At 39.1% G+C, this 17,463-nt stretch overlaps 2 protein-coding genes across 5 annotated transcripts in view; one reads left to right on the top strand and one right to left on the bottom strand.

The window, feature by feature from the left end:
- The window catches only part of LOC119533888 (polypeptide N-acetylgalactosaminyltransferase 11), a 112,111-nt gene that overhangs the window by 86,881 nt on the left and 7,767 nt on the right, over positions 1–17,463 (bottom strand). For all 4 annotated transcript variants that reach the window (XM_037835769.1, XM_037835767.1, XM_037835768.1 and 1 more), the window contains exon 2: positions 4,010–4,342. In XM_037835769.1, the coding sequence (XP_037691697.1) occupies positions 4,010–4,304 (295 nt within the window). In that variant the 5' untranslated portion in view covers positions 4,305–4,342. The remainder of the gene's footprint in view (positions 1–4,009; positions 4,343–17,463) is intronic.
- Positions 9,279–10,836, top strand: LOC119533889 (tubulin alpha-1C chain-like). The gene has a single exon (XM_037835772.1). The coding sequence runs from the start codon at positions 9,479–9,481 to the stop codon at positions 10,721–10,723; it is 1,245 nt and encodes a 414-aa protein (XP_037691700.1). The 5' UTR covers positions 9,279–9,478; the 3' UTR covers positions 10,724–10,836.

Raw genomic sequence — 17,463 nt, forward strand, 5'->3', positions numbered from 1 at the left:
TAATCACGATTTTAGTTAATCTTAAAAAAGTTACAGAGGCTAAGTATAGGGTTGCCATATGATCCTGCAATCCCGTTATATGCTATATACTTGGAAGAACTGAAAGCAGGGACACAAACAGGCATTTGCACACTGGTGTTTACAGCAGCAGTATTGATGATTTGCAATAGATGGAGATGGCCTAAGGGTACATCAACGGGTAAACAGAATGGTGAACTGTAGTGTATACAAACAATGGAATACTGAGCAGCTGAAAGAAGGAATGAAGTTATGAGTAATGCAATTAGGTGAATGAATCCTGAGGATGTTATATTGAGTGAAATAAATCAGAAACAAAAGACAAATATTGTAAGTCCTCACTAATATAAATTAACTATAATGAGCAAATGCTGAGAATTGAATTTGAGAATATACAGGAGATAGAATGTGGGCAGAGATTGGGCAATCGCCAATGTAGAAGTACAAAATATTTAATAAGGCTTACTGTAAAGGTTCCTAGACAGTAAGCTTTTACAGCAGTCACATCTATTCATGAGTTTTAACTGTTATTTAAGAGACGTTATTTGGTACAAAATTTATATTCTCGGTAGCATACTATCTAATTTAACTTGTATGGTCAGTTTAGTTAAACAAAATAATTACACGAAACCTAGAAAGGGAAATGAGCTCTTGCTATTCTGTACAGGTTAATGTAATATCCTAGTATATCCCAGAGTATTCTGGGCAAAATATAAAAATAAAAAATTGCAAAATCCCCTTGAGGGACTGGAGGAAAATGTGGAAATATTAAATTTCCCCACTTGGGGAATTCCTGGTATTCTTGCAAGCATTAGGGACTCCCAATTTAATAACTCAAGCCCTCCATCCTGGAGCGTGCCCTTATGAAACATACTCCTGCAAAGGAGAAGCTAAGCCTACTTATACTTATGCCTGTAGTCATCCCCAGAGAACCTCTTTTGTTGCTCAGATGTGGCCTCTCTTTCTCAGCCTACCTGAAAATAAACTCACTACCCTCCTCCCTACATAGAACATGACTCCCAGGGATAAGCCTGGCCCTGGGATTGAGAAAGCCTTCTTGACCAAAAAAGAGTAAAGAAATGAACCAAAATAAAGCTTCAGTGGCTAACAGATATCAAATAGAGTCAAGGTCATTCTTATGCATTATATAAATATTCCTTTTAAGTTTCTAATGTATTAGAAGAGCTAGAAGGTAATACCTAAATCTGTTGAACTGTAATTAAGTAGACTTGATTCTTGATAACGACCATAAAATTATATAGCTTTTGTCATGTGAGCAAAAAACTGTGACACTCCCTTTATTCAGTATATGGGCAGATGAGTAATAAAATAAAGACAAAAAATTTATAAATAATAGGGAGGGATAAGGGGTATGGGATGTTTTGGGTATTCTTTGTTATTTTCATTTTTTATTTTTTTCTTTATTTTGGAGTAATGATAATGTTCTAAAATTGATTGTGGCGAGGAATATACAACTATATGATGATACTGTGAGCCACTGATTGTACACTTTGGATGGATCACATGGTATGTGAATATATCACAATAAAATTGCAGTTAAAAAAAAGTTACAGATCATAAAAACAACCTAATTCACCTTTATTTGACAGGGACCCAGAAAAAAGAATAAAATCTTAATCAGAAAATAAAAAGTATTTGCAAAGTGCCTTAAGGACTAGAGAAAAACATGGAACTATTTATTAAGCATCCCCACCTAGGGAATTTCTACTATTCTCTTAAGTAATAAGGGCTCCCAATTTAATTACTCAAGCTCTTAATCTTAAAGCTTGCCCTTATGAAACTTATTTCTAAGCCTACTTATAATTAATGCCTAAGAGAACTTCTTTTGTTGCTCAAATGTGCTCTCTCTCTCTCCTTCTAAGACAAACTCTACAAATAAACTGACAGCCTTTTACTTCTGTGGACGTAAGTCTCCCTAGCAACATAAAACATAACTCTCAAGGATGAGCCTGGTCCTTGCATTGTAGGATACCAGGCCGCAACCAACAGTGTCCCTAAAAACTCTAAAAACTATCCTGAGCTCCATCTTGCTCCTGCTTCTGCTCAGACTGTGAATACAATTTCTCATCCAGTTTGTTTCTTCCAGATTAAAAGCATTTCACCACAAACTTCTCACCAGAGGCCACGGTCCTGTACCCCATGCTCAACCAACCACCCTCAACAGCAGAGACAGAGATTTCTATCCTCCCACAAGTGGGTCTGTGGCCCACTAACAGCTTGAAGCAATTACAGAAAAGGAATCACTGACTCAATTCCCTTAAGATTAAGGGAGCTAGGAAATCTCTGAGGGGGAAACGAGATAGGATTAGAATCAGGGCAGTGGCTTGGCTGAGCAAAGGGCAAATTCCAAGAAGCAGTCAGGCCTCAAGGAGAAAAATATCTCTGAGAAGAACAGCTGTACAGGGCACCTGAGTGAGTTATCCACAGAGAAGGGTGGAACCAATGACCCACCCAAATGCACTATCTACCACCAGGAACTGCCTGGAGAGAAGGGAGGGTAGGAGAAAGAAAAAAATATAACTGATATTTGAATGTTGATCTTGTACCCTGCAACCTTCCTGGATTTATTAGCACTAACAGTTTTTCCCCTTTAAAAAAAAAAATGTTTTTTATTGCAGAATATAACATACACAGATAGAAGTGATAACCCTCCAAGTGTTTGTTAGTACTAACAGTTTTTACATGGATTCCTTAGGGTTTTCTAGGCAATTTGAGTTTGTCATTTGAGTATCTACAATTCTCTTACTACTTCTTTCAAAGGCAAACACAAAATCCATTCAAAATGTTAAACCCAATGCTATGTGCTTATAAAAGTTTTACCAAAATACAGAACGTTACTTCCTTATAAAACTTTACCAATAGTGGGAAACTTCCCCATTAATGCTTTAAAAATGTCTTCCCAGTCATTTGAAAAGACTAGAAGGTATATCTTATCAAAACTGAAGTGGGTATTGGCTTGTTTCCTCCTCTAATTTTTAAATTCACATATTGAAAAAAAATCATTAGGTCCTGGAAGTGATTTTATTTCTTTGAATCTATGACCAAATGGAAAGAAATCTGTTTTACCATTTCCTTATATTCTATGCATCTCTCAAAATCTCTTGCTATATATTTTTACTCCTAAATTACTTATTTTTGATGTTTCTATGATAACATCAGTTTTTTTTTATATTTTGAAGACATCCAAAATGGCTCATTTAGCCCTTAAAATAGAATGTGTTAAATCAGGCTCTAGAATTGTAGCATTCAAAAATATATATAGGCCCAGCTATGCTCAACACCCAGAACAGTACCTAGCACATAGTTCACATTCAATAAGTATTTGTAAAAAAAAAAAAAATACAGATAGATATATATAGATATAGATAGACACACAGATAGACAGATAGATAGAAGATTCTTGCTTCCAAATTGAATGGAATATAATTTTTGAAGGAAAAAAACCTTCTATTTTATACTAAGATTCCATAAGCTCTTATTTAATATATATATATATTCCAGTCCTTAAGAATTCTTGTAAGTAGAAATCTTACTAAATGCAGTATATTTCTAAACCCAAATGCCTTATATCTGTTTTAATTAAATCTGCATTTCAAAATAAGTTAAATACAATCACTTTTCAACCATTTCTTTTCCTCATTAATAATCCTAGCAATTAAAATTTCACCCAGAAATTCCATTTTCCTTTCAGCCTTTCTTTTTTCTTTTTTTTTTTTTTTTCCCTTCTCTGGACTTTGTTAGTTTCTCCCAACTCCTCATAAAATACAGAAGTCAGAATTGAACAAATTAGAATATAACTCCCCACTGAAGTCTGCAAAAATCACAGACCTCAGCTAGTTCAAGAACAAAATAAATCAATAGGGGAATGATGACATGTTCCTAATTTCCTGAGGAACAAATGATTGAAAGTATAATTAAACAATTATTAAATACTTTGAAATGGCTGCTAGTAAAAATCAAAACCACTTACCCAATTCAGGGGAGAATTTCATGCTGTCTTTTCCTGGATCATCATTTTGATTATCTACCATGTCACCAATCTTGTTTGCTTTGAACTGTGGCTCAAATACTCGACTGGGACCTCGAGTAAAACGAGGATAGAATTTTTTGGGGAATGGTCCATGGGGCCCAGACCCCTTGATGGGCACATTCTTAAGTGGCTGAGTCACTTCACTGAAGTTGAAATAAACAAAGAGCAAAGCCGTCCAAGTCACAGATGTAAAAAGGCATCCATAACAAAAATATCGAATTGTGACACTTCCCATTATAGACCTAGCATAGCTGAAGTATCATTTTCAATTTCCTAAAAAAGAAGAAAGGATATGTTAGACACTTCAGTACACTTGTAAATCATTTACCAAAATCATATTCACCATTTTCCAAACCTCCACTAGGACTTGGAAATCTATTTACTTAGGACCCCAAATATCCAGTTAACAGAGATTCAAACCTAAGAAGATATCTGGACAGCAACAGAAAAATAAAAGATTCAACAATTAAAAGTGCAGGCAATGTGTAGAGCTCAGAAAACCACAGGAGCAAAATAGCTGACTTATTCACTTGCCCAGTTAATGGATACTTCTTCACTTTTATGCTTGATTGCTTTCAGTATGGTAATTTTTTCAGGTGCTAACTTTTTATGAGGAAAATACAAATGCTACATGTATCATGTTGGTGCATCTAATGTTCCTTCCAACTCTAAAATTACAAGATTCTTCTTTTAAACAAAGGATTTTATAGTCTATTATTAAAAATAAGCAGCTTGAAAAACTAGCTTTACTTTCAAACCAAAGGTTAAATCTGCCTTAGTGCCTACTATAGACTCAACACATACATTTCAAATCTATAAACTAACATAGTTCAAACAAGATTTTCCTTCTCCTCACAATGTCCTATAAAACAATGCAAGCAGCCCAAAATATGGTATTAACAGCAATTTTTTCTAGGCTTTCTGTTCGTTTCTGGTCTTCATGGAGCCCTCATGCAATTTCCTGAAAAATTCTTTATGAAGAGCCCATAGGATTTATAAAATATTTTCAGTGAACAAACTTAGGACACAGAAACTCCAAATAAGTAATGTGCGGAGAAGAAATCAAAGAAATATTATTTATAAATCACTTCATATTCCTAACGTATGAAATAACATAAAACATTATCATCCCCAAAACATGATAAGGCAAATCAGCATCATTAAGACCTGCTGCAAAAATTTAACTGTTTTGTATAAGGTTATGCCACAAGCTAGACTGTTCAATTCTTGAACCAAGAACTATTAAGTATCTCACTGTGTCAATTCAAAAAATTAAAAACCAAACAAATGAAACAAAACAAAACAAGACCCACTAATGGTAATGCCAGAATGGAGGCTGGAAATGACAATAGTACAAAACAAAAGTTATGCATCCATGAAAGTGCTATCATGATAGCTGTCAGCACTTTTTTTAATTAAAGACTTCTTTACACACAGAAAAGTACAAACAGTTTAGAAGTGGAAGAAAATATTCTCTCAGCAAGATGAACAGAGCAGATCAGGGCAAATGAAACAAGAAAGTTGCAAATTTGTAAAGAGTACAGAGTACTGATATTTAAATGAAAGAGACTTAACTAAAACAGGCATTATTAACTTTTTAAAATATTTTCTTGAGAGATGTGATGGTTAGGTTCATGTGTCAACTTGGTCAGGTGACAGTACCCAGCTGTCTGGTCAAGCAAGCACCGGCCTAACAACTGCTGCGAGGACGTTTGTGGCTACTTAATAAACCAACAGGCTGGTTTATTAAATTATCAGTCAACTGGCTGCAGCTGTGACTCTTCGAAGGGCGTGTCTTCCACAATGAGAATGCAATTGGCTGGATTTAATCCAATTAATCAGTTGAAGACTTATAAGCGAGACAGATAGGGGACCCTGATTTCTTCTTCAGCTGCCCAGCGAAGCGTTTCCTGAGGAGTTCGTCGAAGTTGCCAGTTTGTTTCCTGAAGAGTTCAGCGGACATCTTCATTGGAGTTGACAGTTTGCTGACTGCCCTACAGAATTCGGACTTGTGCATACCCACAGTTGCGTGAGTCACTTTTATCTATATTCATAGATACCTCTCACTGATTCTGTTTCCCTAGAGAACCCTAACAAATACAACTTGGTACCAAGAGTGGTTCTTGAGAAACAGAATCTTAAAATGGGCTTTCACAATTTGTTTTCTACTCTAATTAGATTCAAAGGCACTAATGACTCTATTTCCAATAATCAAGAGGGCGCTGACAGTCCATGGGATGAGTTGGCAAAGGAGATACGCAAAATAGCACCATTTGATTCTCCTAATCATACTCTTGTATGAAGCAAGGCTCTGGGTGACAGTGTTTTTGACACCTTCACAGAGTTTTGCGGAATTAAGAGGTATAATGATGTTGGCTGGCTGCTCTTAGATATGTTGGATAAAGTTGTAAGACAAAGGGACGAGCTAAAGGCTTCAAATTCAAAACTTATATGCCGTATGACAGACGTAAAGGTTTCTATTTGTGCCCTGAAAGAAAATCTTATTTTCTGTGCCCGCAGACTTGAGGTTTCTGAAAACCAGACGCAGTCTCTCATTGTGCGAGTAGCAGATTTACAACTTAACTAAAATCTGAACTCTCGGGGTGTCTGCTGTTAAAGTAAAGGCATTGATGGGAAAAGAATGGGATCCCAAAACTTGGGATGGGGGCGTATGGATTGATAATAATGGCAGTGAGGACACTGGAACCCTGGATTCTGCTGAGTCATTATGAGATTTACCCGTAGAGGGCTGTCCAGAGGAAACAGCTTCCCCACCACCAGTCTGCCCTAAGGAGCTTGCCATCCAACCTCCACCTAAAGAAATTAACCCTTCAGTGCTTGCTAATCCTGTAATTACCTCCCCTGAGGAAGCAGCCCTCACTCCTCTGTCTGGAGAGATTAATCCTGTTTTAAGAGATGAAAATGCAACAGAATGTCCTGAGGTAAATGACTTGAGGGATAATTCTAACTCTTTTCATGACCCACCCCCACCACCAGTTTTTGCTTCAAGACCTATAACTAGACTAAAGTCCCAACAGGCCCCAAAGGGTGAGGTACTGAAGTGGGCTCCCTCCCCTTAATCTGTAACAAGAGAGTCCCCTTCCCCCTCAACCGGTAATGACTGCAAAGTAAACATTAAGCCCTGAGAGGAAGGGAGTGAAACTGTGCCATTTTAGGGAGTGAGACTTGCGAATGTATGCATTAGCCAAGCGTAACCGTTTCAATAATTAACCATTGCACCGGCCTTGAGAAAATTTCTCAAGCTTGCTAAAGATCTTAAGCACCCATTAATTAACCGCCAACTCTGCTTTTGTCAAAGTAGCTTACTTGTATTTTCAGAATGTGGTTTCTGCCTATATAAGTCTCAAGCACTCTCCGGTCGCTGCTGCTGCTTACTGAACTCCCTGCGCGGAGTGACAGGCGGCAGTCGCCAGCTGGCTAATAAAGGCTCTTTAAATTCTGTTTGGCTGTCTCGTACTTTAACTCGCGGGCACCGTAACAGTACAAAGTGTGACCCATGAAGAAGTAGAGTAGTTGCTACTTCTTGCTCACTAGGTCCAATCAACATGATATCATCAATATAATGGACCAGTGTGTTGTCTTGTGGGAGGGAGAAATGATCAAGATCCCTGTGGACAATATTATGACATAGGGCTGGAGAGTTGATATAACCCTGAGGTGGCACAGTGAATGTAAACTGCTGGCCTTGCCAGCTGAATGCAAACTGTTTCTGGTGGTCCTTACTAACAGCAATTGAGAAAAAAGCATTTGCAACATGGACTTTCACTTACCAAGGCTGACCTGGCTCCAGCCACTGCTGAGTGCCCAATCTGCCAGCAGCAGAGACCCACTCTCAGTCACCGATATGGCACCATTCCCTGAGGTGATCGGCCTGCTACCTGGTGGCAGGTTGATTACATTACACCACTTCCATCATGGAAGGGGCAGCGATTTTTTCTTACTGGAATAGACACATACTCCGGATATGGGTTTGCCTTCCCTGCGCGACAAGCTTCTGCCAAAACTACCACCCATGGACTTACAGAATGCCTTATCCACCGTCATGGTATTCCATACAGCATTGCTTCTGACCAAGGAACCCACTTCACAGCAAATGAAGTGAGGGAATGGGCACACGCTCATGGAATTCTGTGGTCTTACCATGTTCCCCATCACCCGGAGGCAGCTGGGTTGATAGAACAGTGGAATGGCCTGTTGAAGACTCAATTACGGCGCCAACTAGGTGGCAATAACTTGCAGAGCTGGGGCAGTGTTCTCCAGGAGGCTGTGTATGCTCTGAATCAGCAACCACTCTATGGCGCTGTTTCTCCCATAGCCAGGATTCAAGGGTCCAGGACTCAAGGGGTGGAAACAGGAGTGGCACCACTCACTATCACTCCTAGTGATCCACTAGGTAAATTTTTGCTTCCTGTCCCTGCAATCTTAAGCTCTGCTGGTCCACAAGTCTTTGTTCCAAAAGGAGGAGTGCTTCCACCAGGAAACACAACAATAATCCCATTGAACTGGAAGTTAAGACTGCCACCTGGCCACTTTGGGCTTCTTATGCCTCTGAATCAACAGGCAAGGAAGGGGATTACTATACTGGCTGGGGTGATAGATCCTATCAAGGGGAAACAGCACTACAACTATACAATGGAAGAAGAGTTTTCCTGGAATACAGGAGATCCCCTAGGGCATCTCTTAGTACTACCAGGCCCTGTGATTAAAGTCAATGGAAAACTGCAACAACTCAATCCAGGCAGGACTACCAATGGCCAAGAAACTTCAGGAATGAAGGTTTGGGTCACCCCACCAGGCAAAGAACCACAGCCAGCTGAAGTGCCTGCTGTGGGTAAAGGGAACACGAATGGGTAGTGGAAGAAGCTAGTGATAAATATGAACTATGGCCATGTGACCAGTTACAGAAACGAGGACTGTGACGGCATGAATATTTCCTCCTTGTTTTGTTATGAGTATGTTTGTATTTGTCTGTAAAGCACATATCTTTGCTTTCTTCTCTGTCTTATCCCCTTATCATATGGCATAAGCTGTACTGTTCATTTTGCTGTATTTAAGCTAAAGGAAATCAATTTTAAGAGCTAATGTCACCCAAGAACTTATACACTATTCGGGAGAGATTTAGTTCATTTCCAGTTGTATGCTGCACAGCGGAGTATTGTTAGGCAAAATATATGTCTGTTGTCACTACTTCTCCCCCGGACTCCTTGGTAGTCTGTCAGTGGGAGATTCTTGTCGCCGTCCCCTCGCCTCCTCCAATCTCGCGAATTCCTACAAAACCCCGTCATGCGTGAGTGCATCTCCATCCACGTCGGCCAGGCTGGTGTCCAGATTGGCAATGCCTGCTGGGAACTCTACTGCCTGTAACACGGCATCCAGCCCGATGGCCAGATGCCAAGTGACAAGACCATCGGGGGAGGAGATGACTCCTTCAACACCTTCTTCAGTGAGACTGGTGCCGGCAAGCACATGCCCAGGGCAGTGTTTGTAGATCTGGAACCCACAGTCATTGATGAAGTTCGCACTGGCACCTACCGCCAGCTCTTCCACCCTGAGCAGCTCATCACAGGCAAGGAAGATGCTGCCAATAACTATGCCCGTGGGCACTACACCATTGGCAAGGAGATCATTGACCTGGTTCTGGACAGAATTCGCAAGCTGGCTGACCAGTGCACAGGTCTTCAGGGCTTCTTGGTTTTCCACAGCTTTGGTGGGGGAACCGGTTCTGGGTTCACCTCCCTGCTGATGGAACGTCTTTCTGTTGATTATGGCAAGAAGTCCAAGCTGGAGTTCTCCATTTACCCAGCCCCCCAGGTTTCCACAGCTGTGGTCGAGCCCTACAACTTCATCCTCACCACCCACACCACCCTGGAGCACTCAGATTGTGCCTTTATGGTAGACAATGAGGCCATCTATGATATCTGTCGTAGGAACCTCGATATTGAGCGCCCAACCTACACCAACCTTAACCGCCTTATTAGCCAGATTGTGTCCTCCATCACTGCTTCCCTCAGGTTTGATGGTGCCCTGAATGTTGATCTGACAGAATTCCAGACCAATCTGGTGCCCTACCCCCGCATCCACTTTCCTCTGGCCACATATGCTCCTGTCATCTCTGCTGAGAAAGCCTACCATGAACAACTTACTGTAGCAGAGATCACCAATGCTTGCTTTGAGCCAGCCAACCAGATGGTGAAATGTGACCCTCGCCACGGTAAATACATGGCTTGCTGCCTATTGTACCGTGGCGACGTGGTTCCCAAAGATGTCAATGCTGCCACTGCCACCATCAAGACCAAGCACACCATCCAGTTTGTGGATTGGTGCCCCACTGGCTTTAAGGTTGGCATTAACTACCAACCTCCTACTGTGGTGCCTGGTGGAGACCTAGCCAAGGTCCAGCGAGCTGTGTGCATGCTGAGCAACACCACAGCCGTGGCTGAAGCCTGGGCTCGCCTGGACCACAAGTTTGACCTGATGTACGCCAAGCGTGCCTTTGTTCACTGGTATGTGGGTGAGGGGATGGAGGAAGGAGAGTTCTCTGAGGCCCGTGAGGACTTGGCTGCCCTTGAGAAGGATTATGAGGAGGTTGGAGCAGATAGTTGTGAGGGAGAGGATGAGGGTGAAGAGTATTAACTATGTGCTGCAGTTTTACACACTCCGTTGTCTTGGGGCTGTCTTATTTCCATTCTGTGAAACTGTCTATTGTGGTTTTACACTGTCAATAAAAGTGATGTTTTCATTTTAAACGTCAAAATATATATATATATATATATATATATGTCTGTTATTGTTATCTACTTTTGAAGTATGGTTTTAGGTGACATGTGTAACTGTCAACTTGACAAGGGGTGGACTGTGAAGGTTAGGTTCATGTGTCAACTTGGCCAGGTGATAGTACCCACTGTCTGGTCAAGCAAGCACTGGACTAACAATTGCTGCGAGGACGTTTGTGGCTGGTTAATAAATCAACAGACTGGTTTATTAAATTATCAGTCAATTGGCTGCAGCTGTGACTGACGACTCACCAAAGGGCCGGTCGTCCACAACGAGAGAATGCAATTGGCTGGATTTAATCCAATTAATCAGTTGAAGACTTATAAGCGAGACAGAGAGGGGACCTTCACTTCTTCTTCAGCTGCCCAGAGAAGCATTTCCTGAGGAATTCATCAAAGTTGCCAGTTTGTTTCCTGAGGAGTTCAATGAACACGTTCGTCGAAGATCCTAGTTCATTTCCTGAGGAGTTCATCGAAGTTGCCGGTTTGTTTCCTGAAGCGTTCATCGGACATCTTCATTGGAGTTGACAGTTTGCTGACTGCCCTACAGAATCTGGACTTGTGCATACCCACAGCTGCATGTTACTTTCATCTTATATTCATAGATACCTCTCATTGATTCAGTTTTCCTAAAGAACCCTAACTAATACAAGAGGAAAGACAAAAAGCAAACAAATAAACAATAACAAAAACAAAAAGCACTGCTTCCTCAAGTCTATGAAATCCTAAAGTTAAAGACTGTAACTACACAGGCTGCTTTGATTCCAAAAGGAACTGTATGTCTAAGAAGCCAAACTCTTCTTCAACTATATAACTAGTATTATATATATAGATTATTTTCCTCACACCACTGCAGGCCTTCCTACTTCCAATCTGGTGTCCTTGGCCCTGAACACAGAATAGAACCATAGAAAAGGGACCACAAAGGCCAGCCAATTCCTTCTTCAATCACAGAAAGCAAGGAATATCTAATAAAACAAAAAATGTGTAAAAGCTCTAAGAAAGAAATTATAAAACTTTACTGAAAGACATCAATGATACCGAAATACAGGAAATATATGGTTTATGATGAACACTCAATATTTTAAAGATGACTATTTCCCAAAATTGATCCACAGATTCAGTGCATTTTAAAAAACTAAGATGACATTATCAAGAAAGTGAAAGGAAAACCTGCAACTATGGAAGAAAATAGTTGCAAATAATATATCTGGTAAGTGTTTACTATGCAGAATTTTTTGCATAGTAAACTTTGCAAAACTTTAAAAAAGTTGTTGTTTTTTAAAGTTGTTTTTTAAAGTTTTTTGTTGTTTTTTATTAAAAAAACTTTTTAAAGTTTTTTGTTGTTTTTTAAAGTTTACGTTTATTGAGCATTTATTATTTTTTTTTAATCTTCATTTTATTGAGATATATTCACATACCACGCAGTCATACAAAACAAATCATACTTTCGATTGTTTACAGTACCATTACATAGTGGTACATTCATCACCCAAATCAATCCCTGACACCTTCATTAGCACACACACAAAAATAACAAGAATAATAATTAGAGTGAAAAAGAGCAATTGAAGTAAAAAAGAACACTGGCTACCTTTGTCTGTTTGTTTCCTTCCCCTATTTTTCTACTCATCCATCCATAAACTAGACAAAGGGGAGTGTGGTCCTTATGGCTTTCCCAATCCCATTGTCACCCCTCATAAGCTACATTTTTATACAACTGTCTTCGAGATTCATGGGTTCTGGGTTGTAGTTTGATAGTTTCAGGTATCCACCACCAGCTACCCCAATTCTTTAGAACCTAAAAAGGGTTGTCTAAAGTGTGCGTAAGAGTGCCCACCAGAGTGACCTCTCGGCTCCTTTTGGAATCTCTCTTATTTCATTTCCTTTCACATCCCCCTTTTGGTCAAGAAGATGTTCTCCGTCCCACGATGCCAGGTCTACATTCCTCCCCGGGAGTCATATTCCACGTTGACAGGGAGATTCACTCCCCTGGGTGTCTGATCCCACGTAGTGGGGAGGGCAGTGATTTCACCTTTCAAGTTGGCTTAGCTAGAGAGACAGGGCCACATCTGAGCAACAAAGAGGCATTCGGAGGAGGCTCTTAGGCACAACCATAGGGAGGCCTAGCCTCTCGTTTTATGCAGAATATTTAAAGAACCCCTAAAATTCAGTTAACAAAAAGACAACTCAATTTAAAAAATGGGGAAAGGAACTATATAGACATCTCTCCAAAGAAAATACACAACTGGCCAACAAACATGCAAAGATGTTTAGTATCATTAATCATTAGAAAATGCAAACCAAAATCACGAGATATCACTTAACATCCACTAGGGTGGCTATAGTTAAAAGAAAAAAATAACTGTTGGTGAGGATGTGAAGAAACTGGAACCCTCATGCACTGCTGGTTGGAAATGGTGCAGCCGTTGTGGGAAACAGTTTGGCAGTTTGTCAAAAAATTAATATACAATGACCATATGACCCAGCAATTCCACTCCTGGGTCTATTTCCAAAAGAAGTGAAAACAGGTGTTCAGACAAACACTTGTACATACATGTTCATAGCAGCACCATCTATACTGGACAAAAGGTGGAAATCCAAATGTCCATCAACTGATGAATGGATAAACAAAATGTGAGATATCCATGCAACAGAGCATTATTCAGTTATAAAAAGGAATAAAGTTCTGATACATGCTACAACATGGATGAACCTTGAAAACTTGCTAAGTTAAATAAGATAGACACAAGAGGATAAATATTCTCTGATCCCACTTACATGAAACATCATTAATAAACAACTTCACAGAGGCAGAGAGCAGATTAGAGGTTACCAGGGACTGGGAAGAGGGGTCTGGGGAGTTATTGCTAATGGGTATAGAGTTTCTATCTTGCGTGATGAAAAGTTTTGGAAATGGATGATGGTGATGTTAGCACAACACTGTAAATATAATCAATGCCACTGAATTGTATGCTTAAAAATAGTTAGAACAGCAACCTTTATGTTATATATGTTAACCACAATTTTAAAAAAGAAAAACAAATCCAAAAAACCCAACAAGGTTTCTCAGAAAACTTAGTAAGCTTATTATAAAATGTATATGAAAATTCAAAGAGTCAAAAAATAGCCATGACACTCCTGAAGACGACCAAGATGGAGCAACTTTCTCTAGCAGGTAACAAGACTTACGATAAAGTTTTTTAATAATTAAGATGGTGAAGTATTGGCATAGAGACAGTCAAGACAGCCAATGTAAGAGAATGGAAAATCCCAGAAATAGACCCACATATATCTTATCTGGACACCTGATATGCGACAGAAGTGTCACTTCAGATCAATGGGGGAAAATACTCAATAAACAGTCCTGGCATGACTGATCATCCATGTGAGAAAAAAGTTAAAACATGTCCCTACCACACAGCATACCCCAAATCAATGCCAGATGGATTAAAGACTTAAATGTGGAAGACAAGGCTTTAAAACATTTATATAAAAAAAAGATGGATATCTCTGATACCTGGAGGTGGGAAGAACTTTCTTACACAAGACATTTTTAAAAGCACAAGCCAAAAAGGAAAAGACTGATAGATTTGATGAAATTACAATTTAAAACTTCTGTTCATCAATAGACATCATAAGAAGAAAAGACAATCTATTTGCAATACATACAAAATAAACAACTCAAGAGAAAAATGATTTAAAAATATACAGATATTGTACAGAAGAGAAAACATGAATAACATAACAAACATCTGAAATTATCCTCATTAGTCATTAGCGAAATGCAAATGAAAACCAGGAGATACCATTTCACAGATGCACCAAATAGGAAAATTTTTTGATAAAAGAACAAAAGCTTATGGAGAACAGAAAGAACAAAAGCTTATGGAGCTATTGTGAACTCTCAAAATTGCTGTTGGAAACATAAACTGGGACTATTACTTCTGTAAACAATTTGATATCACTTACTAAAGATGCACATAACCAAACACAGCAATTTCACACCTAGGTGATTGCCCTAGAACAGTGGTTTTTAAGCTTTAGACTGAGGCCCTCAGTGAGCAGTACATTTTACCTAGGAATCAAGCACAGAATATCTGAACACATATATGTTGTCTACAATAAAAGAAAAGTTTCACAAAACAGGACTTACCCTTATTATTTATAGTATACTGGTATTTCCTATTCCTACTCAATTCCATTCTTTGCTTTGTGCCTTTCTTTTTATAAATGCTGGTTGCAAAATACTAAATACATAGTTTTAAAACACACTCCCTTACAGAAACTCTTTCACTTGTGCAGGAGACATGTACAAGTAGTCCCAAAAAGCATGGTGGCCAAAAGCAAAATGATGGAAAAAACCTAAATGTCTCCCAACAGTAGAATGAATTAACTGTGGTATATTTCTTCAATTCAATAAACATGAATGAACTTACCTTAATTACAAAAACAATCGTAACTGAAAAGCAAATCATGAAAAAATACACAAAGAGTTATAACTAAGTAGTTAGGATTTAAGGGTTGATTATGATTACCGAATCATTATACAGATATTCCTTTCTACTTTCTGGTATTGGAGTAGACAGAGGGAAGTACCTGAAATCTGAACTGTAATCCGCTGCCTTGATCTCAGATAATGATTGTATAGCCTTTATCTTGAGCCCTTGTGATTGTAAAAACCTTGTGACTGTCACTTGTACCCATTTATCCAGTGTTACAACTTCAAAGTCTTATGACCACTAAAGACAGCCTCTAATATTTATTAATGAAGGGTCTTGGGTTAGCCCAGAACTAACGCACACTAAGTCCAAAGTTATTTTGATAACTGAAGCTGTATCTAACCAAAATGGGCCCACCTGACATGCTCAGTAGCTTAGACTTAACCTACCAGTCACCTATATCTCATTATAATACTAAAAATCATACCCACCATCATATTAAGGCCACCATTTTCTTAGGTACATTCTGTGACTAAGCATGTAATCAATCTGTGCATGCTCAATAATTAAATCACCTCTAATTACATCATCTAGGGCCACTGTGCTCATTATTTTAGGATAATGCCCATCTTTTGATACTATAAAACTATCAAAATTACTGCAGTACAGGGAGACAGATTTTGGGCTGATAGGCCATCTGCTCTCCTGCTTTGCACCTAGCAGTAAAACTCTTTCTCTCTCTGAAACCCATGTCTCAGGAATTGGTCATCTGAGCACATCAAGCAAAGAATCCACCACCTTGCCCGTAACAGCATGGCTCTATTTATGTAAAAGTAAAAAATAGCAAAACTAAACAATATAGGTTAGGATATGTACATTTGTGGTGAATCTATGAAGAATGATTAACACAAAATTCAAGTGATACAATCACTGAGGGACCCAGAAGGGCCTCCAAAGTAGGAATACAAGTATTGGTTTTATTGTTATTATTTTAACTATATACACAGGTTAAAAACTATATATAATTATATATATAATAAAACTTTTAAGTGCTTTAGCAATATAGGTCCGCCATACACTGTTGGTCGTACTGTAGATTAACACAAACTTTCTGCACAATAAGGATTAAAATAAAAGTCTTAAGAATAAGAGTCTACTAATTAATCCAATTTAGGAAGAATTTATGTTAAGAAAATAACAACAGATAAGGATATCCATCGCAATATTATTGGAAGTGTAAATAGTATAAATTTGGACTTAAAAGGCCAAGAAAAGTTTAAGTAAATAAACTCAGAATACCATACAATCATTAAAAATGTGCCAGAAACCTCTTGAGGACCTTCGACCTCAGAACCCACCAGGGCCTTGCCCCAGGTGCCAGCAATATGAGCACTGGGCCCAGCAACTGCACCATCTCCTGAAGTGGGGAAAGGACGGCCCTCAGAGCCCTGCTCATGGAAAGTGAAGAAGACCGCGGGTGCCTGAGGCCACTTACGGCTCTGCTAATTTCACATCTGACCATCAACCTAGAGGACCCACGGGGGGTGGATATGGCAGTTCACTCCCTGGGGGCCACCTTAAGACTAGTAGACAGGGCTAGTGCTTAACCCCTTAACCACCACCACTATCCATATAAGGACATCTCCATTTCTTCCACAAAGGAAGGAGGAAGAGTCAAAGAAGGTAGACAGACAAAAGGAAAAGAAAAAGAAAGGAAAAGAAAAAGAAAGATTTTTTTAAAAATGGCACCTAAAAAAGCAACAAAAGGAAAGAATTAAACTAAAGTTCAGTAAGAGTCTGACAGCATCACCAATGCCAAGAGTCCCATACCCCTCCCTTATGTCCCCCTCTTAAAGGCATTTAGCTTTGGTATACTGCCTTTGCTACATTAAAGGAAGCACAGTACACTGTTTCTGTTAACTATAGTCTCTAGTTTTGCATTGGTTTTTTTCCCCAAAACCACCCCATTTTTAACACCTTGCAAGGTTGACATTAATTTGTTCTCCTTCATGTAAAAACATTTTTGTACATTTTATCACAATTGTTGAGCACTCTAGGTTTCACTGAGTTACAGTCCCGGCCTTTATCTATAAAAATGCATACAGAACAAAGTACAAATCATATATAAATCATATAATTACATATAAATATATATAAA

This window comes from Choloepus didactylus, chromosome 5 (genome assembly GCF_015220235.1).
Source record: "Choloepus didactylus isolate mChoDid1 chromosome 5, mChoDid1.pri, whole genome shotgun sequence".
NCBI lineage: Eukaryota > Metazoa > Chordata > Mammalia > Pilosa > Megalonychidae > Choloepus > Choloepus didactylus.

What these genes read in the sequence shown, in the direction of transcription:
- LOC119533889 (XM_037835772.1), top strand. Translation starts at nt 9,479, where the DNA reads ATGCCAAGTGACAAGACCATCGGGGGAGGAGATGACTCCTTCAACACC.